At 41.7% G+C, this 19457-nt stretch overlaps 1 protein-coding gene across 3 annotated transcripts in view; it reads left to right on the forward strand.

Annotated features, from left to right (window-relative positions):
* The window catches only part of Reln (reelin), a 444727-nt gene that overhangs the window by 307513 nt on the left and 117757 nt on the right, over nt 1-19457 (forward strand). For all 3 annotated transcript variants that reach the window (XM_021163945.3, XM_085836457.1, XM_085836458.1), the window contains exons 21-24: nt 5715-5907; nt 6614-6726; nt 13517-13654; nt 14395-14581. In XM_021163945.3, the coding sequence (XP_021019604.1) occupies nt 5715-5907; nt 6614-6726; nt 13517-13654; nt 14395-14581 (631 nt within the window). The remainder of the gene's footprint in view (nt 1-5714; nt 5908-6613; nt 6727-13516; nt 13655-14394; nt 14582-19457) is intronic.

Consider the following 19457-nt stretch of genomic DNA (forward strand, 5'->3'; position numbering starts at 1 on the left):
TTGCTACAATTTATGCTCGGTGTGTTTACAAAGAGAGGTCCTCCTCTATAAAAGCTCAGAGACGGGCAGCCAAGTAGCTTGAGCAACACTTTTAACTGACTAAAGAGTGCATCAAACTTAGAGTGAGAGTCTATCCCTGACTTCAGGAACTATGCCGAGAAAATGAGCTCGGGACTGAAAAAACGGAAGAACAGAGACTTCCTTTACTGCATTTTGGAATTGTAAAGATAAACAGAGAAAAGCAGGTGGCAGAGACAAAACAACTAAAAACAGCCTGAAACAGGTGCTAAGAACACATGCATTTCAAAATAGCTTTAATTGCCTATATAACCCTGAAATCTCAACTAGACAAACAAGGTGGGGGAGTTAGCCACGTAGAAACCCACAAAGATTTCTCAAAAGCCCCTCTGGATAAATACGCGCTGCAGTGCAGTATATGAAGATCAAGTTTGTTCTAATGAAATCAGCTTTTCTGTAAAAATAAATACAATATTTGGAAATATCCTGCTCATGATAACAAGCCCAGGTGAGAAAGTGGCTGAGAGGCTGTAGAGAATAACCCGGAACTATTAACAAACCGGATAACCATATGAGAGGCTGTAGAGAATAACCCAGAACAACAACTATTAACAAACCGGATAACCATATGAGCATGGCCTCTTAAGCCAACATGTTGCCACTTGCTGATGGAAGCAGCGTAGCAGAAAATGCTTGGCTGTGTCCGGAGCCTTAAACATGAATGAGCGGAGAATTTCTCAAGGAAATCCTGTTAGGAAAGGAGGTTGATTAGAGCAGAGAGCAGAACCTTCGCATCCCTTACCCTCTGGCCTTCCTAGAAGCCTAGAGCCCAGTAACAGAGGTAGCTTGGTGGGAGAGGGGGAACCCTCAGAAAGATAAAGATAGAAAGGGCTGCCACACACCATGGACCACAGAGAGGTGGCCATAATGCAGAACATGTCAGAATTACCAAAGGAAAATAACAGTTTTCACAATTGAGGGTGGTTTAAATACCAATGCTTTGCTTTCGTTCTCAATTAATCAAAGTCACAAAACATATGAGCACCTAGATAAGAGGTAACAAGCAGACAACATTTTTGAAAATTATACTTTACAAATAAAAAGCACATCTCTTTCAGGTGGTCATTGGACATCTGTAAAACCTGATTATGAACTGGGATCAGAGGCAGTCTCCACAATAATAATAATCAACACCAGAAGCAGGAACTAACACCTGAGGAACTAATCCCCAGAGCTAGAAAAGACAATGAAAACAAACAGCGACTTTGCTCAAAAGTCACCAAAACCTGGTCGGAGTTGGTTAAACATTTAAACAAAGACGGTTTTTTAAGGCCCTCCTGTTCCCTTGTCCAAAGACCTCCTCCACATACAGCATGACGGTGGAAAGGGTTTCACAGCAGAAGTGCTTTCTAAAACACTTCTGTGGGCTTCATATCAACTGTGTAATTCTGTGTAATCTGCCTCTCACTTTTTCCCACTTAAGGTTCGCAGATGGCCTTGACTCAAAGGTCAAATGAGGTCCTCTCGATGTTAGAAAGTGTCCCACACAGGGTGCTTTTGTGAGATTCCGACATAGTTCTGCATCTTGAGGGTTTGCTTCTACGAGTGACATATGAGCTCTTTCCTCCCCTGGGGAAAAAGCTTCTGACCTGATCCTGAGAGCAGGTCCGTAAGGGGTAAGGTGGGGAGAGACCTTTGTCTCCTTTGTGCTCCACAGAGAGTAAGTGTTGACCTGTGGCTATTCACGTGACACTAAGGTGTTATCTGCTTGACAAATTTTCCTGCCAGGTAGAAAGAGATATCCCCAGCCTCTCATTACATCTTATAAGTATATGCAGTCACTTTTTAAAAAGCATTTCTTCAATTTGAAACACCCTTGAAAGACATCATAAATAAAGCTAAACATCCTGACTCCTGGTGTATTTTTGTCCCCAGAAGTCCCTGAGATGCTGATGTGGGCAGTTCTCTACATTTCAGCTTCCATAAGGAGCTGTTTGGTTCACTTTTCCCTTTATAGACAAGTCTTGACTTCAGTGTGCAGCAAAGAGGAGCCATTCCATAAATGATGGGACTCAGCTCACCAAGTTCTCTTCTCCCCACTCCCAACCCCCAATAAGAGCAGACCCGGTGCATCTGGCTTTCAGCTAATCTCACATAAGTCAGAGACAACCCCGTGAGCCCATGCTGTGAATGGGCTGCTGCTAACGTGGATATCCATACTTTTCCCCTGTTGCTTCAGCTGAAGGCATCAGAATAGACACCATGCAGTACTGGGAAGTTAGAAACACATTCGGTTCCAGGTTAGAACAAAAACAAGAGTGACTGTAGCATAAACAAACATAGCCGCTGATTTGCCATTTAACAAGGCTGGGGGAGTCGGAGGGGCCCTGCCTCCCTGCTTCAAAGTCTCAGCAGAAAGGACGCCATCCACAGGAAGGCTGCAGGGTTCCCACTAATGGGCAAAGGATATGAAAGGATATGGCAGACCAATCCTAACCATGTCTGGGAGAAGTCGGAAGACGGGAAACTGACCAGAATATAGTGTATGGGGAAAAAACAACAACAACAACAACAACTTGAAAGCCAAATAAGCAAATGCACCCTCCATCTCCCTGGGAAGGCAGAGTGGTGCACAGTGTGCCCATCACTGAAAGATGCTCTTCCTCTTGCATCTAATTGTTGAGGATGCAGCAGTTCACACAGCCTGGCTGTGGTTGAAAAGTGGGGAGAGAAAGGAGACTGGTTGGCCTCTGCATGAGTGCGCTGCCTGCACCTGCCACAAACAGTCCAGACACCTACTTAACACCGGCTATGTGCGGGGGGGGGGGGGGGGGGGGGGGGGGGGGGGGGGTGGTTAGCAAGACTGTTGCTGTCAGTGCTGAACTAGACACTTTGTAACTTGTTCTTTCTTGGTATCTTAGCAACTTGGAACCCTCTCTCCAGTTTGAGTGGTTCAACTCTTTAGTCAAGTTCATGGTAACCTCTTTAATCATGCAAAGGGGAGGTGTGTAAATCAGGCGATATGTGTAAATCACAGCATTTCCTTCTGTTTCTGCCTACAATGAGGAACTTTCGAACCTTCTCAGAAGTAATCTTTAGTGTTTTCACAAGTGCTGGGGTTAGGGGATTTGGGACTGGACACGGCAGGTAGAAGGTTTCTGTGGCTATCACTGGTAGACCCTTAGAGTCCTGTGAGCTGTTGTCCATGAGGTTTTCTCTGAAGATGTCCAGGAGACAGAAGGTGTCTTTTTAACACAAAACAAGTTCAGTGAAGCCTTGTTGTCTGCCTACTAACATCCATTCTAAGAAACAATACAAAACAACCCTCAGAGCTGAAAACAACACTTCATATTCTCTCTCTCTCTCTCTCTCTCTCTCTCTCTCTCTCTCTCTCTCTCTCTCATTCACACACACACACACACACACATATAACCTCAAACTTGGAAAACCCTTATGCCTACTTAAGAAACCAAAAGAGTGACACAGGCAGGTTTGTACCTTTATGGCTTGTTGCTGCACTTGTTCTGTGTGACTTTCATTGTTCCAGTGTTGCTAAAAACTTAAATCTAACACTTTACACTTTCAGGATTGCATGTTGTATGTTCTGACATGTAAAGAAGTCACGGTTTTATATTTTTCACATCACAATATCACTACATAGTAACTGAGAGCTCACGGTTTATTGATTGGCTGTAAGAAATTTTATTTCAAGTTACAATGGTTCCTTCTTAGAGTAATTGAAAGCAGGGCTTTGTAGTCTACCAGTGCTGGTTTCTCATTGAGATCTCACCATTTGCCATTTACCCGTTTTCTTGTCCATTAAACTTTATATGCCCCAGTACAGGGGAACATCAGGGCCAAGAAGTGAGAGTGGGTGGATAGGGGAGCTGGGGGGGATAGGGAACTTTTGGGGATAGCATTTGAAATGTAAATGAAGAAAATATCTAATAAAAAAGATTTGAAAGAAAGAAAGAAAGAAAGAAAGAAAGAAAGAAAGAAAGAAAGAAAGAAAGAATTCTTTCCACTACTCAACATCACGGTAAGCTTGACTCTAAGAAAGACAGTGTGGGCACTGCACATAGCCCAGTCTTAGGACTAATGTGGGCACTGCACATAGCCCAGTCTTAGGACTAATGTGGGCACTGCACATAGCCCAGTCTTAGGACTAATGTGGGCACTGCACATAGCCCAGTCTTAGGACTAATGTGGGCACTGCACATAGCCCAGTCTTAGGACTAATGTGGGCACTGCACATAGCCCAGTCTTAGGACTAATGTGGACACTGCACATAGCCCAGTCTTAGGACTAATGTGGGCACTGCACATAGCCCAGTCTTAGGACTAATGTGGGCACTGCACATAGCCCAGTCTTAGAACTAATGTGGACACTGCACATAGCCCAGTCTTAGGACTTGGTTGAGACTCAACAAATGATCAGCTCCATTCTTAGTCATGAACAAGCTGCAGTACTTTCTATTTATTAGGTATATTTGCAAGGCCAGCAGGAGTGAATATGACGATTACTGAACATTCCACTAACCTAGACATTGAGGCTTTTCTGTTTTCTTTCCATATTCATCGTTCAAGTGAAAAGTCTTAGTTTAAAAACTGTTAAACAATACTTATTACTCATTGTTGGAGAAAGTCTATATTTTAGACCCTTGATTCTCAGTCCATAATGAACTTATAGGTGGGTAATAGTCTACTTACTATGTAATGCCTTCTGAGGACGCATATACATTCTCTATGTGCATGCATGCACTAGAGAAGGTTGTTGCCTGATGCTGGGCCTGCTTCAGAGTGGAAGACACGTTTGCTGGCAGGCAGTCTGAGTGCAGTTAATACTCAAGTGGCTTACAGGGACCCATGTCACTGACGTGCAAAGCTGGCCATAGTTTGATCCTGGAGACATTACAAATCCCTTGAGTTCTTTCTTTCTCTCTCTCTCTCTCTCTCTCTCTCTCTCTCTCTCTCTCTCTCTTTTTTTTTCTTCTAAATGTGATACTGCCTTTGTCTTCCTTCACACAGCTTGCCACTATAGTCACAGGGTACTGATGTGACAACCAAAACTTGAATTTGACTGATTTGGGGCACAAAGATTAAAAATATATTACAACATTTTTAATATTGAATTCATGAGCATTAAAAAATATTTTATCAAATCTTCTGCCACTACAAACATTCTAGTCAGTTGACTTTATGTAGCATTTGTGGATAGTATTAAAACGTAATCATAATGTATTTTAATATACTTGTATCACCATCAATATTTGAAATACAGATGGTATACTGCCAGGTGCCTACTCCAATTTACTTTTGCTTTTCCAGTTCTCTCTAGGTAGGTTCTGAGATTACAGCCAACTTGTAATATATCAGTAATCATTTAATATTTACTATGTTTTTATAAAATTGTCTTTGAATTTAGAATTGTTTCATTGAGATAGATTCCAGCTGCCAAGATTAATGAGAGTAATATATCAGTTCTCAGTTTCAGATACATCTGACAAACCGTATGTGTTAACGTTTTTTAAAGATCTTCTTTGGTTTAAATTGAATTTGTTAGACTTACTGAAATCTATTTTGCAACTCAGCTAGGTTTAAGTAAGTGAAGTGAAACTGTGTGAGCTGAGAATAAGAGCTCAGTCTTCCCTGACACAATGCTTGTAGAAGTTCAATTTCTATCTTAATGTCTTTCAGTTTTACGGGAGATTCTAAACTTGCCTCAAGCATGCGCTATGTGGAAACACAGTCCATGCAGATCGGAGCATCCTATATGATTCAGTTCAGCCTAGTGATGGGATGTGGCCAGAAATACACCCCTCACATGGACAACCAGGTGAAGCTGGAGTACTCAACCAACCACGGCCTTACATGGCATCTTGTACAAGAAGTACGTATGTTTTCTCTAAAGCTCATAATTAGTGCCATTTCCTTTAGTTGAAAAGAAACAAAATTATGTAACCTTGACATCAAGTTAGAAATCTCACAGAGACTACTCCCGACTCGTACCAGATACCAAGGAGCAATTGGAAATTCAAAAAAAGAAGAACCCAAGACTGGATCCTCTTGGTAGTGTGTCTTGAATATCATTTCTTTAGCTCTCTTCCTCTGAAAACATGTCTCCTCTTTCTTTATGGTATGTTTCTATCTGTTCTTTTCGTTCCATGGGAACACGACATAAGGAAGATGGTACCTCCTGACCTTAGAAACACAAATAAAAACTATAATCTAATTTTTGGAATAAATTTACTTTATATAACACACACACATAAACACACTCACACCAATATTCTGACAGTGTAATAAATGAAAAAATATAATGCATAAAATTTTATAAATGCTTGTGCTAATAGATCAACATTAATCCTCATCCATTTCTATTTGTGGTGAAAACTGAAAGATGATGGCATCTCAGTTGTACTTACTTCCCAAATGTTTTTGGCTTAACAAAGGGAAATATCATGAATTTAGTCTCGAGTTCTAGTAGCTAAAATTACAGCATTAGCTTTCTCAGAGGTTTTTTTCTCTTGCCATGGGAAATGAAACATGTCCATTGGACAAATGGAAGCTGAGTTTGGCTTCTTCCTCTCTTTCAGGAATGCCTTCCCAGTATGCCAAGCTGCCAGGAATTTACATCTGCCAGCATTTACCATGCCAGCGAGTTCACACAGTGGAGAAGAGTCACTGTTGTTCTTCCCCAGAAAACATGGTGAGAACCCTCGCCTTAAATGTGGCTGTCGCTTCCATTCTTTTTTATTATTATTATTAGATATTTTCTTTTTTTCTTCTTTTTTGTGTTTTTTGATTTTTTTTTGTACTAGAGGTTTTTTATTAGATATTTTCTTTATATACATTTCAAATGCTATCCCAAAAGTTCCGTATACCCTCCCCCCACACCCTGCTCCCCTACCCACCCACTCCCACATTTTGGCCCTGGCATTCCCCTGTAATGGGGCATATAAAGTTTGCAAGACCAATGGGCCTCTCTTTCCAATGATGGCCGACTAGGCCATCTTCTGCTACATATGCAGCTAGAGACAAGAGCTCTGGGAGTACTGATTAGTGCATATTGTTGTTCCTCCTATAGGGTTGCAGACCCCTTCAGCTCCTTTGGGTACTTTCTCTAGCTCCTTCATTGGGGGCCCTGTGTTCCATCCTATAGATGACTGTGAGCATCCACTTCTGTATTTGCCAGGCACTAGCATAGCCTCATACGAGACAGCTATATCAGGGTCCCTTCAGCAAAATCTTGCTGGCATATGCAATAGTGTCTGGGTTTGGTGGCTGATTATGGGATGGATAAAATTGACTTCCAACCCAAAGTCACTTCCATTCTTGCTCTGGGCTCTGGATTAGCAGGACATGAGTGTGAAGATAAGGTCTGCAAACTTCTAAGATTGTTCTCTTCCTACCCAGAAGCCCTGTGTGTCTTATAGACTCAGGGTTGCAGACAATGGAGAAAATGAGAAATACGAAAATTTGGTTTTCCCAGTGTCTGCTGCTTCTGACCTCTCTTCTTGCCCTAAAATTTTATTTTTGTGGCAGAGCTCAGTGAGCCCACTTCTTTACGTTTGACATTCAAATCAAAATGATACAAGGTATCCAGAAACCCAAGTTGTTTGGATTGCAAATTTTTCTCTCATCAAAGAGCCCAACTTTTTATGAAAAGCTTAACACATATTTTTTTTTCCTAGTCACTTTTTTTTAGTAACAATAGAAATCATGCCTCAGAGGATGAGGCTGCAGTAAACAAGGAAAAAGGACAGTTAAGAAGAGGAAAGAAAAAAATGTAGGTTTTTTTTGCAGACATTATGTTTTTCATTTTAGTCTTTTCAGTCAAAACACTGAAATATATATGCCTTTTTTTTATTCAGTGCTGTGCATAACATTCAAAGCCCCTTTTCAGTATAATCTTGTCCAAAGAAAAGGCCTTGGAGTAGGAACTGGGTCTGAATTCTCCATAATGCTCCTCCAGTTGTGAACCAGCTGCCTGCTCCTCACCAACACCGCCTCCTCACGGCAGCATCCTGTCAGGATGGACTGCCTTAATTAGTTTATGTTAAAGGTTCCTTACAATCCTGGAATTCTCAGATTCTAGGCTATGTGCAGAAGAGAAAGCATACACAAGATGAGCATTGTATATTTCTGTGATCTCTGCTTTCAAGGCCCCTTTTATGAAGAGAAAATGACTAAACAAATCTTTCTCCAATTGTTTTATATATAAAAGCTAGACAGCTCACAGAGTCAAATAGACAGCCCAGGATTGCTCTACAGCTCCTGTTGACTGAATGTCTGTGCTGTGTGACAATGGCTCCTTGATTGTTTTTCCAGTGCATTATTATGTCAGTTGGAAGAAATGCTTGAAATTTGAGTTCCACAAGTTTTTTGGGGTTTGTGTGTGTGTGTGTGTGTGTGTGTGTGTGCCCCACTGTGAGCCATTTCCAAGATGCTTGTTGATGCTTGGTATAATAAGTCCTTGCTTTCTTTAATATTCTACTCTTTGTGTCTACTGCGGAGAATGTAATCAAGGTCTTTATTTCATGTCAATGACATTCCAAGCATGTATTTCAATGAAAGCATCTGTAAAGCAACACCTCGAACAATCACAACACTGATCGCTCTGAACACAAGCTCCTGAGGGCTTTCCGGTGCGCATTGCTGCATAATTAAATCTATTTCTCTCGTTATTAAGAAAAACACCAAGTGGTTTTATTCATTGGCATGTTTGGTTCAATTCCAAAATGGCAATCCTAAGATAATATTGATAGTGTTGAGAGATGCCTTTTTATGCCTAGAAACGTTCTACCCCAACATTGTCTTTTATTTGTGCCACGTGTGCCTGATGCCTTCAGAAGCCAAACATGGCATTAGGTCCCCTGGATCTGGATTTACTGACAGTGGGTGCTGGGAATCAAACCCAGGACCTCTGGAAGAGCAACCGGTGTTCTTAACCACTGAGCCATCTCTCCATCCCTGGACCAGCATTCTCATTTATTATAGATTAGGTAATATCCAAAAAGTATTTTCCTATCAGAAAACCAACCACGCTTTGTACCTTGTTCTGCACTCAGATGGTATGCCACACTCTCTTCTTAGTCTAAAACATAACATCCCTGAACTGGATGTTATTACGGTTAATCCTCATCGGTATTAATTGTCATATGAAGGTCAATGCAGTGTCCAATCCTGTACATTCAGTAGAGTACCTGTCCTATACTAACGGTCTCATGGGATGTTAGAAATTAAATTGAACCTTGACTTAAAGAGCATCAGTGAACTAAAGAGGTAGTGCACTGTAACATATATGTACATATATGACATGAAAACAGAGGAACCTATTTGGGGCAGGAAGGGGCCAAGAAGGAGGAGAAATAGGGAAGGGGAGAATAGGGGAGGGCAATGTGTGCAAAATGCAATAATATATGTATATGAAAATGCCATTACAGAAACATTATTTTGTACACCAAGTAAAAAATTTGAATATATTACTTTCAAATAAAAAAATTATTCTAGTGACCATGTGCCTTTAGGCACATGCACTCTGTAATCTAATTCTGCTTTTCCAATTTTCCTTCAGACTTCTTAGAGGGGTGAAAGTATTACTTTAGAAAACAAACAGCCCAGTATAGTATTTATTTCAGTGTTCCTACTGACTCATAGTTAATGTAAATATTACTGCTACATGAAAAGAGTTCTAAGCTGGTCAGTGCGCTGTTTCTGAGTCTATAATGCTTAAAGTCTATGGAAGCATAAAGATTGAACCCATTTAGTCTCCTCAATATCCTTCGTAATTTTTTTATTATGTTTATTTCAAGTGATTGCAAACAGCATTCCAATGGGGAAACAACGCAGATTGTTTTGAAGGAGTGTTATTTCTCTGACCAAATCATTGTTCTGTTTTGATTCCAACATGTATGCAAATACACACTGAGTGCATTAAAGCAAGCATGGTCCTTGCATTCTCCCAGATATGTTAGCTTTGGAAAATGTGCTCGATCGGATAACTGTCAAGTGGAAATAGCTGCTGGATACACCTGCTCAGTGAAATTACACTGTATAGGAACTGAGTGTTTGTTACCCAATGAAAATTAATTTCATTTTTATGAGGGACATTTACATAAGAACAGGGCCTAATGAGACCCAAACAGCTGTCAGTTGCTGACTTCATAAACAAGTCAACACCTAAATCACTGGATGAGTCTCAGAATAATTGAGCAAATGTAATTACTGGAACTCTAAGGGTGGAAAATACAATTTAGTCAGCCTTCATTTACCTTGACTCTTCAGGTTATATAAGCATGGAAAAATGAGCGGATGCCAGCATGCTCTGGTCTTGAAGTTTATGAGAGGAAGGCTTGTATTAAGATTCAAGTTTTGTTGCTTTTAGAAATGCATAGTTTGACTTTTGTGTTTTAAATGCAAGTCAGTGTTATGTCATGACCTCTTTAGAGAGGAAGGATGGATGGATGGACAGACGGACGGACGGATGGACAGACAGATGGATAGGTGAACAGGTGGGCAGGTGGATGGGTTGACAGGTGGATGGATGGATGGATAGATGGACAGATGGTAGAATGAATTGGCAGATGAAATGTCTGTGTTGAGGACAGCATCATATAGTTCTGTGTGTGCAAATCAGTGTGATCACACCTCACCTTCCTTCATGAAATCCACTGGAGACGGCTCACACGGTTAATTTTTTTTCTCACTAAAATGAATCCAATCAATATTCAACCCCTTTTTCCTGGCTCTTCTCCTAGTTGACATGAATATGTAGAGTATATTAAAGTGAGTAACCTTAAACTCTCCGTCATAAGGAAATCCGTCCTCAAGAGTTTATGAGAACAAGGATCTCTTCCTTAGAATTCACACATGGCTATAAGAACATAAATGCACACATGGTTATAAGAACATAAACTGGAAACATAAGCAGGGCTCCTTGACAGCTCCACCCTATTTCAGTACTGAAGGGAGAAAGCCTTCAAAACAGTATTCCCACCAGTACACTAAAGGTGTCTAACTATGGGGAAATAAGCCACTAGAGGGGTCAGACTTGAAGGGATTGTAAGCATCAGTTTGTCCATACCCTTTATTTGAAAAATGAGGAGCTGGAAGCCTCTGCGAGCTTGGAGTCATTAGTAAAGATGACACAGCTGCTGCACTGCAAAGCTGGGGTCCTGGAATCTTTCCCTGCCTCCTGGTGCATTCTTCAGTCTATTACCTTTGGAAGTCAGAAACAGACTCCTCTTGTAACCTGTTTGACTCATCTTTAGCACGCTATTTTTTGAGCACCTAATTTATTCTCTTCCTGTATAAGCTTTTGAGATGAGTGCTGTCCTTATAGCCAGAAGACCAGGGCCTGGTCAGCTGGGACTTGATATGACTCAGATTATATTCAATTTTAGAAGAATAGAGCAGTCTCTTCTTTTCATGGTCACATGAGTCATCGTGTCCATGGGGTTTGTTTGCCCAATTCTATAGAGCACTATACTTCTATTAGTCACTGTTCTATTGCTGTGAAGAGACACCATGACCAAGGCAACTCTTATAAAAGAAAGCATTGAATTGGGGCTGGCTTACAGTTTCATAAGTTTAGTCCATTATCATCATAATCATCATAGTGGAGAACATGGCAGCACACAGTCAGCCAGGGTGCTGGAGAAGTAGCTGAGAGGTCTACATCCTGATCTACAAGCAACACGAAGAGAGGCTCTAGGCCAAGTGTGAGTTTCTGAAACCTTAAAGTGCAGACTTCCTCCAACAAAGCCAAACCTCCTGTTCCTTATCAAGCAGTGCCTCTCCCTGATGATCAAGCATTGAAGCATATGAGTGGGCCTCTGGGGACATTCTTACTCCAACCACCACAGCTCTCTAATGAACCCTACTTTTGCTGTAGGCTTTCTAAAAGCCAGCTGGTAATAGTACCATGAAAAGCAAGATAGCTTTAAATTACAAGCATAAGACAGTACTACAGAGATGTCTCTGCCTTATTTTCATGACAGGTTCTGATATGCAAATAAACCATCTACTGGGACCATCCATGAACCCTGGAAATCTCCTGCTACAAATAAAAGCACAAACCATTAGCAACAGATCATTGACAGAATAAACAAATAGAAGCTTGGTCTGATTTTTAACAGTCTGTTGTACACGTATGGTGTGCTCAATATGTGTAATTGGTGCAGGTCATTATGAATCATGCAAAGACAGACCAAGTGTATCTATAGAGTGTGCTAGGGAGTGCTATGGCTAACAAAGATAAGCACACACAAGAATTCTGAAAATTCTTTGTTGTTGCTTCTACTGCTATGGTTGCTGTTGTTATATTATTGTGTTGTTGTTATATTGTTGTGTTGTTATATTGTCATGTTGTGTTGTTGTGTCATATTGCTGTTGTGTTCTTGTTATGTTCTTGGGTTGTATTGTGTTGTGTTGCTATAGTGTTATTGTTATATTGCTATTATGTCGTATTTTGTTGTGTTGTTGTATTGTTATATTCTTGTGTTGTTATATTGCCATTGTGTTGTTGCTATGTTGATATGTTGTATTATGTTATATTGTGTTGCTATGTTGTTGTATTGTGTTATGTTGTGTTGTTATATTGTGCTGTTATATTGTTTCATTGTTATGTTGTTTTGTTGTGTTTTTGTTCTAGTTGTTGTTGTTGTTGCTATGTTGCTGTATTGTTGGTAATAGTCTTGATGGTGTTCTAGCACTTTGACAAAAAGAATTTACCATGGATCTCTGGAAAATCCTACATGTGAAGATTTCTCTGTAATTTTTTTTTTTTTTAATTTAAGCAGTCAGACTTTAAGCCTGCTTTTATATGACCCGAAAAGTACCTTCTTAAGACTCCAACTTCAATGACCTGAGACCCCAAGTGTTTTGGTTCACCTTTCTGCCTCTAAGGTCAGCTGGCCCAGGAAACTCAAGCAAGTCTGTGTTTCAGAATAAGCATGCCCTCACCCCCCCGCCCCCGGCTCTTCTTCTCAGCAGCACTTTCCAGGGCATCCTCGCTACACCCCTGCATGCCAAAGAGGCTGTCTTATGTTATAAACCAAATTAAAGTCCTCCAATAATGGCTGGCGTGATTGTTTTGAGAAATTCGGTTACTCTAGGTGAAATACTTTGTATTCTCATCTGTGAAAGGCATGCTTCGTTTCATGGGTAGCTTTTACTTTTGAATGTTCTTTATTTCTAGAATCAAATTTTTGAGTAACAATAGAAAGTCTGCCCTTCTACTTTCCTTTAAAATGCTGCAACTAAATTAAGATTAAAACATAATATGGGCAGGTCCTTTCTCAACTTTTTTTCATGATAGAATTGCTGAATTATGAAATAATTGAGCCAAAATGAAGCCAAAGACAAATGCTGGGAACCCTAACAGACGTTCGGGGGACAGACAGACGAGGAAGGGGTTGTTATCAGAAAGGTGCAGAATTCTGGTATTCTTAGTGAGAAACACCATAGCTAACTGATATTGCCTGCTTTGGTCCTAGGTCCGGTGCCACCCGCTTCCGTTGGAGTCAGAGCTATTACACAGCCCAGGATGAGTGGGCTTTAGACAATATTTACATTGGGCAGCAGTGCCCCAACATGTGCAGTGGGCATGGCTCATGTGACCATGGCGTGTGCAGGTGTGTGCTTCTGAGAGTATGACCCACTCCTGTGTCTCAGGGTTTGTGTCTGTGGTTCATCCCTGCAGATATTTTCCCAGCGGAAAGACTCATACATAACAAAATCCCCAAAAGCAAGCCAGTCTCCCTCCTGTTCTCATTTCTTGTGTAAAACCCGCTGTTATGCTAATGTAAAGCCACATATTATGAGCCTTTACATCTAACTCAAGACAAGCCCTGCTGGGTTTATTGTGAAAGTGCTGCAAGAATTTCCCATCTCACCCTGATCATCTTCAATTAGACAAATATTGTAGCACTCTCTCCCACACCACTCAAAGTTGTGCCCACGGGAAGAAAGGGATTACACTTGAGTCCTTAAAGACCCCAAATATATGTCATTTAATCAGAAAGAACTATAAAATATCACCAGTGTGACATGTTAGTTGAATAAATGAACCTACATATAAGATATTTTTAAACCAATGAGAAATCCCCATCTGTTGTACAAACATAAGCCCATGTGTCTTTCTGCATTACTTCTTAATCTTGAACTCCACAATTTTAACATTGTACTTCTAACTAAAGCCTCTACCCATTCTGAGGAATGTAAAAGAACCGGAGATAGTGCCATATCATATACACATTAAGGCTGTAGAAAAATCTAGTGTAAGGATGAGACCTAGGGGAACATGGGGTGGGGACATCCTAAGAAGGGAAGCCTTTGTGTTGCAGATGGCTTGCTTATTATGCATCCCTCACAGGTGTGACCAGGGATACCAGGGCACTGAATGCCACCCAGAAGCTGCACTTCCTTCTACGATTATGTCAGATTTTGAGAACCCGAGCAGTTGGGAATCAGACTGGCAGGAAGTTATTGGGGGAGAAGTTGTAAAGCCTGAGCAAGGCTGTGGAGTCGTGTCTTCTGGATCTTCTCTGTATTTCAGCAAGGTATGGCCGGGACTTGGATTGTGCCATTGGGGTAGTGACTGGGTTAACATGAGACTTGTTCACAAGCATCCCAAACTCCACAGGTACAGATATAAAGTGATTTTACTATTCCTCGCATCCCTTGCTTTTGACTGGCCATAGCCATGTGCCTGTCCCGTTGTGACAGTTGAGGAACCTCATTTTATTATTGGTTTCAGTTACTTTGAATCTAGATTAAGCCAGTTTAGAGTCCCCAGTACTCATATTCTGTACAGTGCTAGAGACTGACATGGGAGGTCAGCATCTACCCTGGAGTGACATCCCAGATCCCCTCACTCACCAAGGCTATTGCACTTGATTTAAATCCCAGTGCTTTGCAAGCTTATGTCTTGAGCATCCTTGACTGGAGCAGGTTCTAAATCTGTCCTCACTCTGCCCTTTGTAGAATATATGAGAGAGCAAGCCCAGGGTGATGAGCAGGGATCGGGACCAAAGAGCCGAGAGGTTAGGGGCACAACTCTCCATGCATTATCCCGTCTGATGCTTCCATTTTCTAGCTCTGTGACTTTAGGAACATAAGTTGATCGTCTTTTTACTTAGTCTCCTTGTCCATAAAGTAGAGACAATAAGGGAGTCCGCTTCATTCCTGTTTTTATGTAGATTAAGGTATGTCAACTGTGTAGAAGATTCTATGAATTTGTATTAATTGTATTCGTCATTCTGGAAATCCCCGGAATCTGGTTGGAGGGAGTAAGGATGATAGGAAGGAATTGTCTACCGAGCTATTCCCAGGGGACTGAGCAGCTATCTATGTTCTGCAAACATCTCAGAAACTGTTCTGCCTTAGTTTGGCAACTGCTGGTAGACTCTAGTGAACACTATATACAACTTGTTCTTGAAATGCTTAGCTTTCCTAACTGGAGCACCCAACTAGGCAAACAAATTGGTAAATATCAACAAGGGACCCAGATGCCAGGCAGAATAGCAAATTCTCTTCACATGCCCGCAGTCCAATCCACATTGATTTGTTCAGGATGTGTGGCACCTCTTTCCTCTTCTTCCATGCCACAGGATAGACAGACCACTGTACTCTGCCCTGCTCTGCTCTGCTCTGGTTCGTCTCCTGTACAAGCATAAAAGACATGGGACAGGCTCCAACCCTGTCTAGCCCTAATTACTGGCAGCTGTCTTTAGGATGTGAAGTGCCTAGTGCCATTTCTTCATAGAAGGGATTGCAGTCACCATTTCTGAGACAATTAGGAATGTCTCACTTTATTTACAGCCTATAGCAAGTAAACAGGTGTGAATGATATACCATAGGGCTGATACATTGCAGGAGTCATTTTGGCAGAAATCCAAGAAAAGTTAATTCATGCAAGTGCAAAAATAGGTTCAGGTTTTGTTTTGATGCAGGTGTGAGACAAAGAATCTGCAAGAAATCAAGACAGGGAAGGATAGAAATCAGGATGGATCCATTTCCTGGCCATTGACATTGAAAATCCTCTCATCCCTGTCTTTAGAGATAATGGTCAATAAGTGACCACTACCAGTGGAAACGTGGATCTGCAGAATGGGAGGCTATGCTTGTGGGCAGTGTCTGCTTAAAAATAAGATTTAAAATGTAAATCTTTCACTGGTAAACATATGTGCATATGTTTTAAGCACAAAACTCTCCTGGGTTACAGATCACTATTCCTTCAACTTGATTCAAAGTTGTCTTTATTGAAGTCAGGCTGCCTGAGTATACCGCATCCCAGGGCTCAGGCAGCCTGAGTATACCGCATCCCAGGGCTCAGGCTGCCTGAGTATACCGCATCCCAGGGCTCAGGCTGCCTGAGTATACCGCATCCCAGGGCTCAGCTCAGCTGCTGGGGCCCTTGGAGAGTGATTTCTGTGTATTTCAGTATTCTTGTCTGTAAAGTGGAAAGTTGAGTCCGTGCAGATGAGGAACAAAGAGTCGTGTTGGGCATGATACGCATTAGTCTGCACTGCTACAGTTTTATGACAGTAAATTGTGAATTAGTGCCTCTAAATCCCACATACACGCCTTTCTACTTAAAAATCATCATTTCAAAAGTGAAAAATTTCCCTTCATCTCTCAATTCAGCCTTCCCCTCTGGACTTCTGTAAAAATATCTCAGCCCCTCCCTTTTTTTCTCCCTTCTTTGCCTTAGCAGCATCTGTTTAGAATTCTAAGTGGAAAAAATACCTTAAACCAAAAGAGTTGAAATTGGGCCCATGCAATCAAACTAAGGCAAGCTTTGGTGGCCTCTGGGAGAGCTGTTATGTACTCAGAGATCACTTCCCTTTTCCTGTGTCACAGCGACTGTCACTGCGAGAGTGGGACTGTCACCACATTTCCACAGGGAGGGTCTGCAGGTGGCCCTCAGAGTCTCTGAGGGTTGGTACAGGAGCCAGGCTTGTGTGCTCAGTAAGTGGTTGGTCATTCCCCACTGCAGAGCATTTGAAATGATGGACAGGCAGCAGAGGAAGAGGCCAAGGTCAGGTGCCCACCACCCTAAGTTAATACACCTAGCCCCTTTGTCCCCTCCCTTGCTGGCTACAAGTGTCCGGAGTACTCTGTGGCCCTCCTTCCCCGACTGCATCGCTTGTATTGGTTTTCCAAGCATGCGTTTCCTGCTCCAGCCAGGACTGTCCCCTGGTTAAAGGTTGTAACTGTTTCTCTTCCTTTGAGCTGGCTCAGCTGTTCTGTCTCCTACCGTCTCTGAATTGACATAACCTTTGCCACATCCCACTAACGGCTGCCCTGCCGTTTCCAGGCAGCTTGCAGGAGCTGGGCCCAACTACCAAAGTCACTGTATTCTTGAGATTGCTCTCTGATTGGCTGCGTAACTGATTGTTTCCCTTTATTGCTTTTCTACAGTACCAGACTGGATGCAGTCTCCATAGCCGAGCTGATCTCTAGATAAAATGATCAGCTCCAAAAAGCCTGTCGTGATCTCGGCCTTTACATCTCAATAAAGACTCAAAAGACTAAATAGGTCTAGAGTTATTAAATGTCCACAGGACCAAGGAGACATCTGCAAGTTAGGACAGTTGGCCTGCAGCAACTGTCAGTGTTGTCTCTGACAATCAGGCTGTGGCTTCTCTACCTGGTGGTTTGTGTGGTACAGTTATTAAAGAGTTAATTAATTTAACTAACAAGGAGAAACTCTAAGGAATTGGTTACTTCCAGGTAAATATTATACAACTTTTTCTTGCTAGTGACATTTTGAATAAAGAAAACTAATGAGGTGCCACAGGTGAAACTTCACTGATTCCTTGAGGTTTTGTTATCAGTCTATTACCTGCTGCCTGATAAGCTTTGATTTATTTTAGCTGAACCCTTAAATTAGGAAGCCATGTGACCTCGAATTTGTTTTTCTTCTACATACCATTCCTCCTGTATAGACCCCAAGGTCTGAAAATACTAGGACGCCTAAGGTGTTTCCCACAGTACTTCAAAACAACTGTAAGATAGTTTCCCCACTGTGGGAATTAGTGCTTTCATGCTCATTTAGCCATATCCAACACATGTGTACAAACATACATGATGTGCATGCCTGTACACATACGTGCATAAATCCATACATCACAGCAAAGAAAACTTCAAGCAATTATTACATTATATTCTAAATTGTGACAAAATTTTATCATGAGCCCTTTTTCTTTCAACTCTGTATTCAACATTCTGGGCCACTGAAGAAAAGAAGTGCTGCGTGCTGTTTCTCCATGAGAAACAGCCACTCTCAGTGCCAAACCAAGCATTTGTGTAACACTTCCCACCATTTCCCAAAGTCCTACAAAAGCAGGTTTCCAAATCCCTATAGACTATCCCTGTCACCTGGAGGAACAAGCCTGCGCTGTGGGCTCACAACAGACCCTCACTCCAATAGCTAATTGTGATAATTGGATTTGTGTAATTCTCACCTCAGAGCCTCATCCTCTGGCTCATTCCCACATGCTGTGTTTTTCATAGACGCTTGCTAGATTGGAATGAACCTGCTAAAACTCTTGGAGGTTTTTTTTTAGCAAACACCACTCTGCCTCTGGTAGTCCTGGGGTATGAAAGAACTAGGTGTTTTTCATTTACCACATTTCAAATGAGCAGTTTAAAACAATACAAAGCATAGACAAGAGTTCCTCACACTTACACTAGAAATTACAGCTTTAAAGAATGAGCCTCTGCATCCGAATCACCTTCAGGGGTCATTTGCAGACACCCTGGTTTCTTTTGGACTCTTAATTGGCTTTAGAGTTCTTGCTAGCTTAATTGCTCCACAGATATCCACTACCATGACTTCTAGAGACAGAAAACCTCTCCCTCAGTGAACCTGGGAGATGAAACTAGGACTCAGTGTAACTGTGAAGAGGGTTCACTTTAATCTATATGTATCACCTCTGTTTTCCTTCTTGACTTCTGGTTGAACTCCCAGGTGGCCTCCAAGCCCAGAGCAGTCCACTGATTAACTTTGGTAGAACCCAGCGACGTGGGAGAATCCCACAATGCACCTCTTTGCTCCACTACAACCTGAAGCCATTACAGAGAGCTGGAGTGACAACCTCTTGTCAACCAGTGTCCAACCTCTCACAGCAGCACACTGACATAAAGGGACACAGCAAGAGAAGGAAGTGGGCTTCTGGACTTCAGGAAATGTCTAACACTTTAGAATTAGAACAGAAGAGACTGTTGGATGGTTTCAAAGCTTCCTTAAATGGCACCTCACACCATCTTCTTTGAGAGTGAGCAAGGCAGGTGGAGAAACTGCAAGACTTCCTTTTTGCCAAGAGGCTTCTGTCTTGCCTACTTCACTTTAACTTGCTTTGGAAATAAGAGCTGTCAACAGGTCTCTGGGGAAAATATACCTTCAAGAATGCAAACAGCATTCCAGACGCC

The sequence above is a fragment of the Mus caroli genome, unplaced genomic scaffold (assembly GCF_978045245.1).
Source record: "Mus caroli unplaced genomic scaffold, Mus_caroli_1 scaffold_4, whole genome shotgun sequence".
Lineage (NCBI taxonomy): Eukaryota > Metazoa > Chordata > Mammalia > Rodentia > Muridae > Mus > Mus caroli.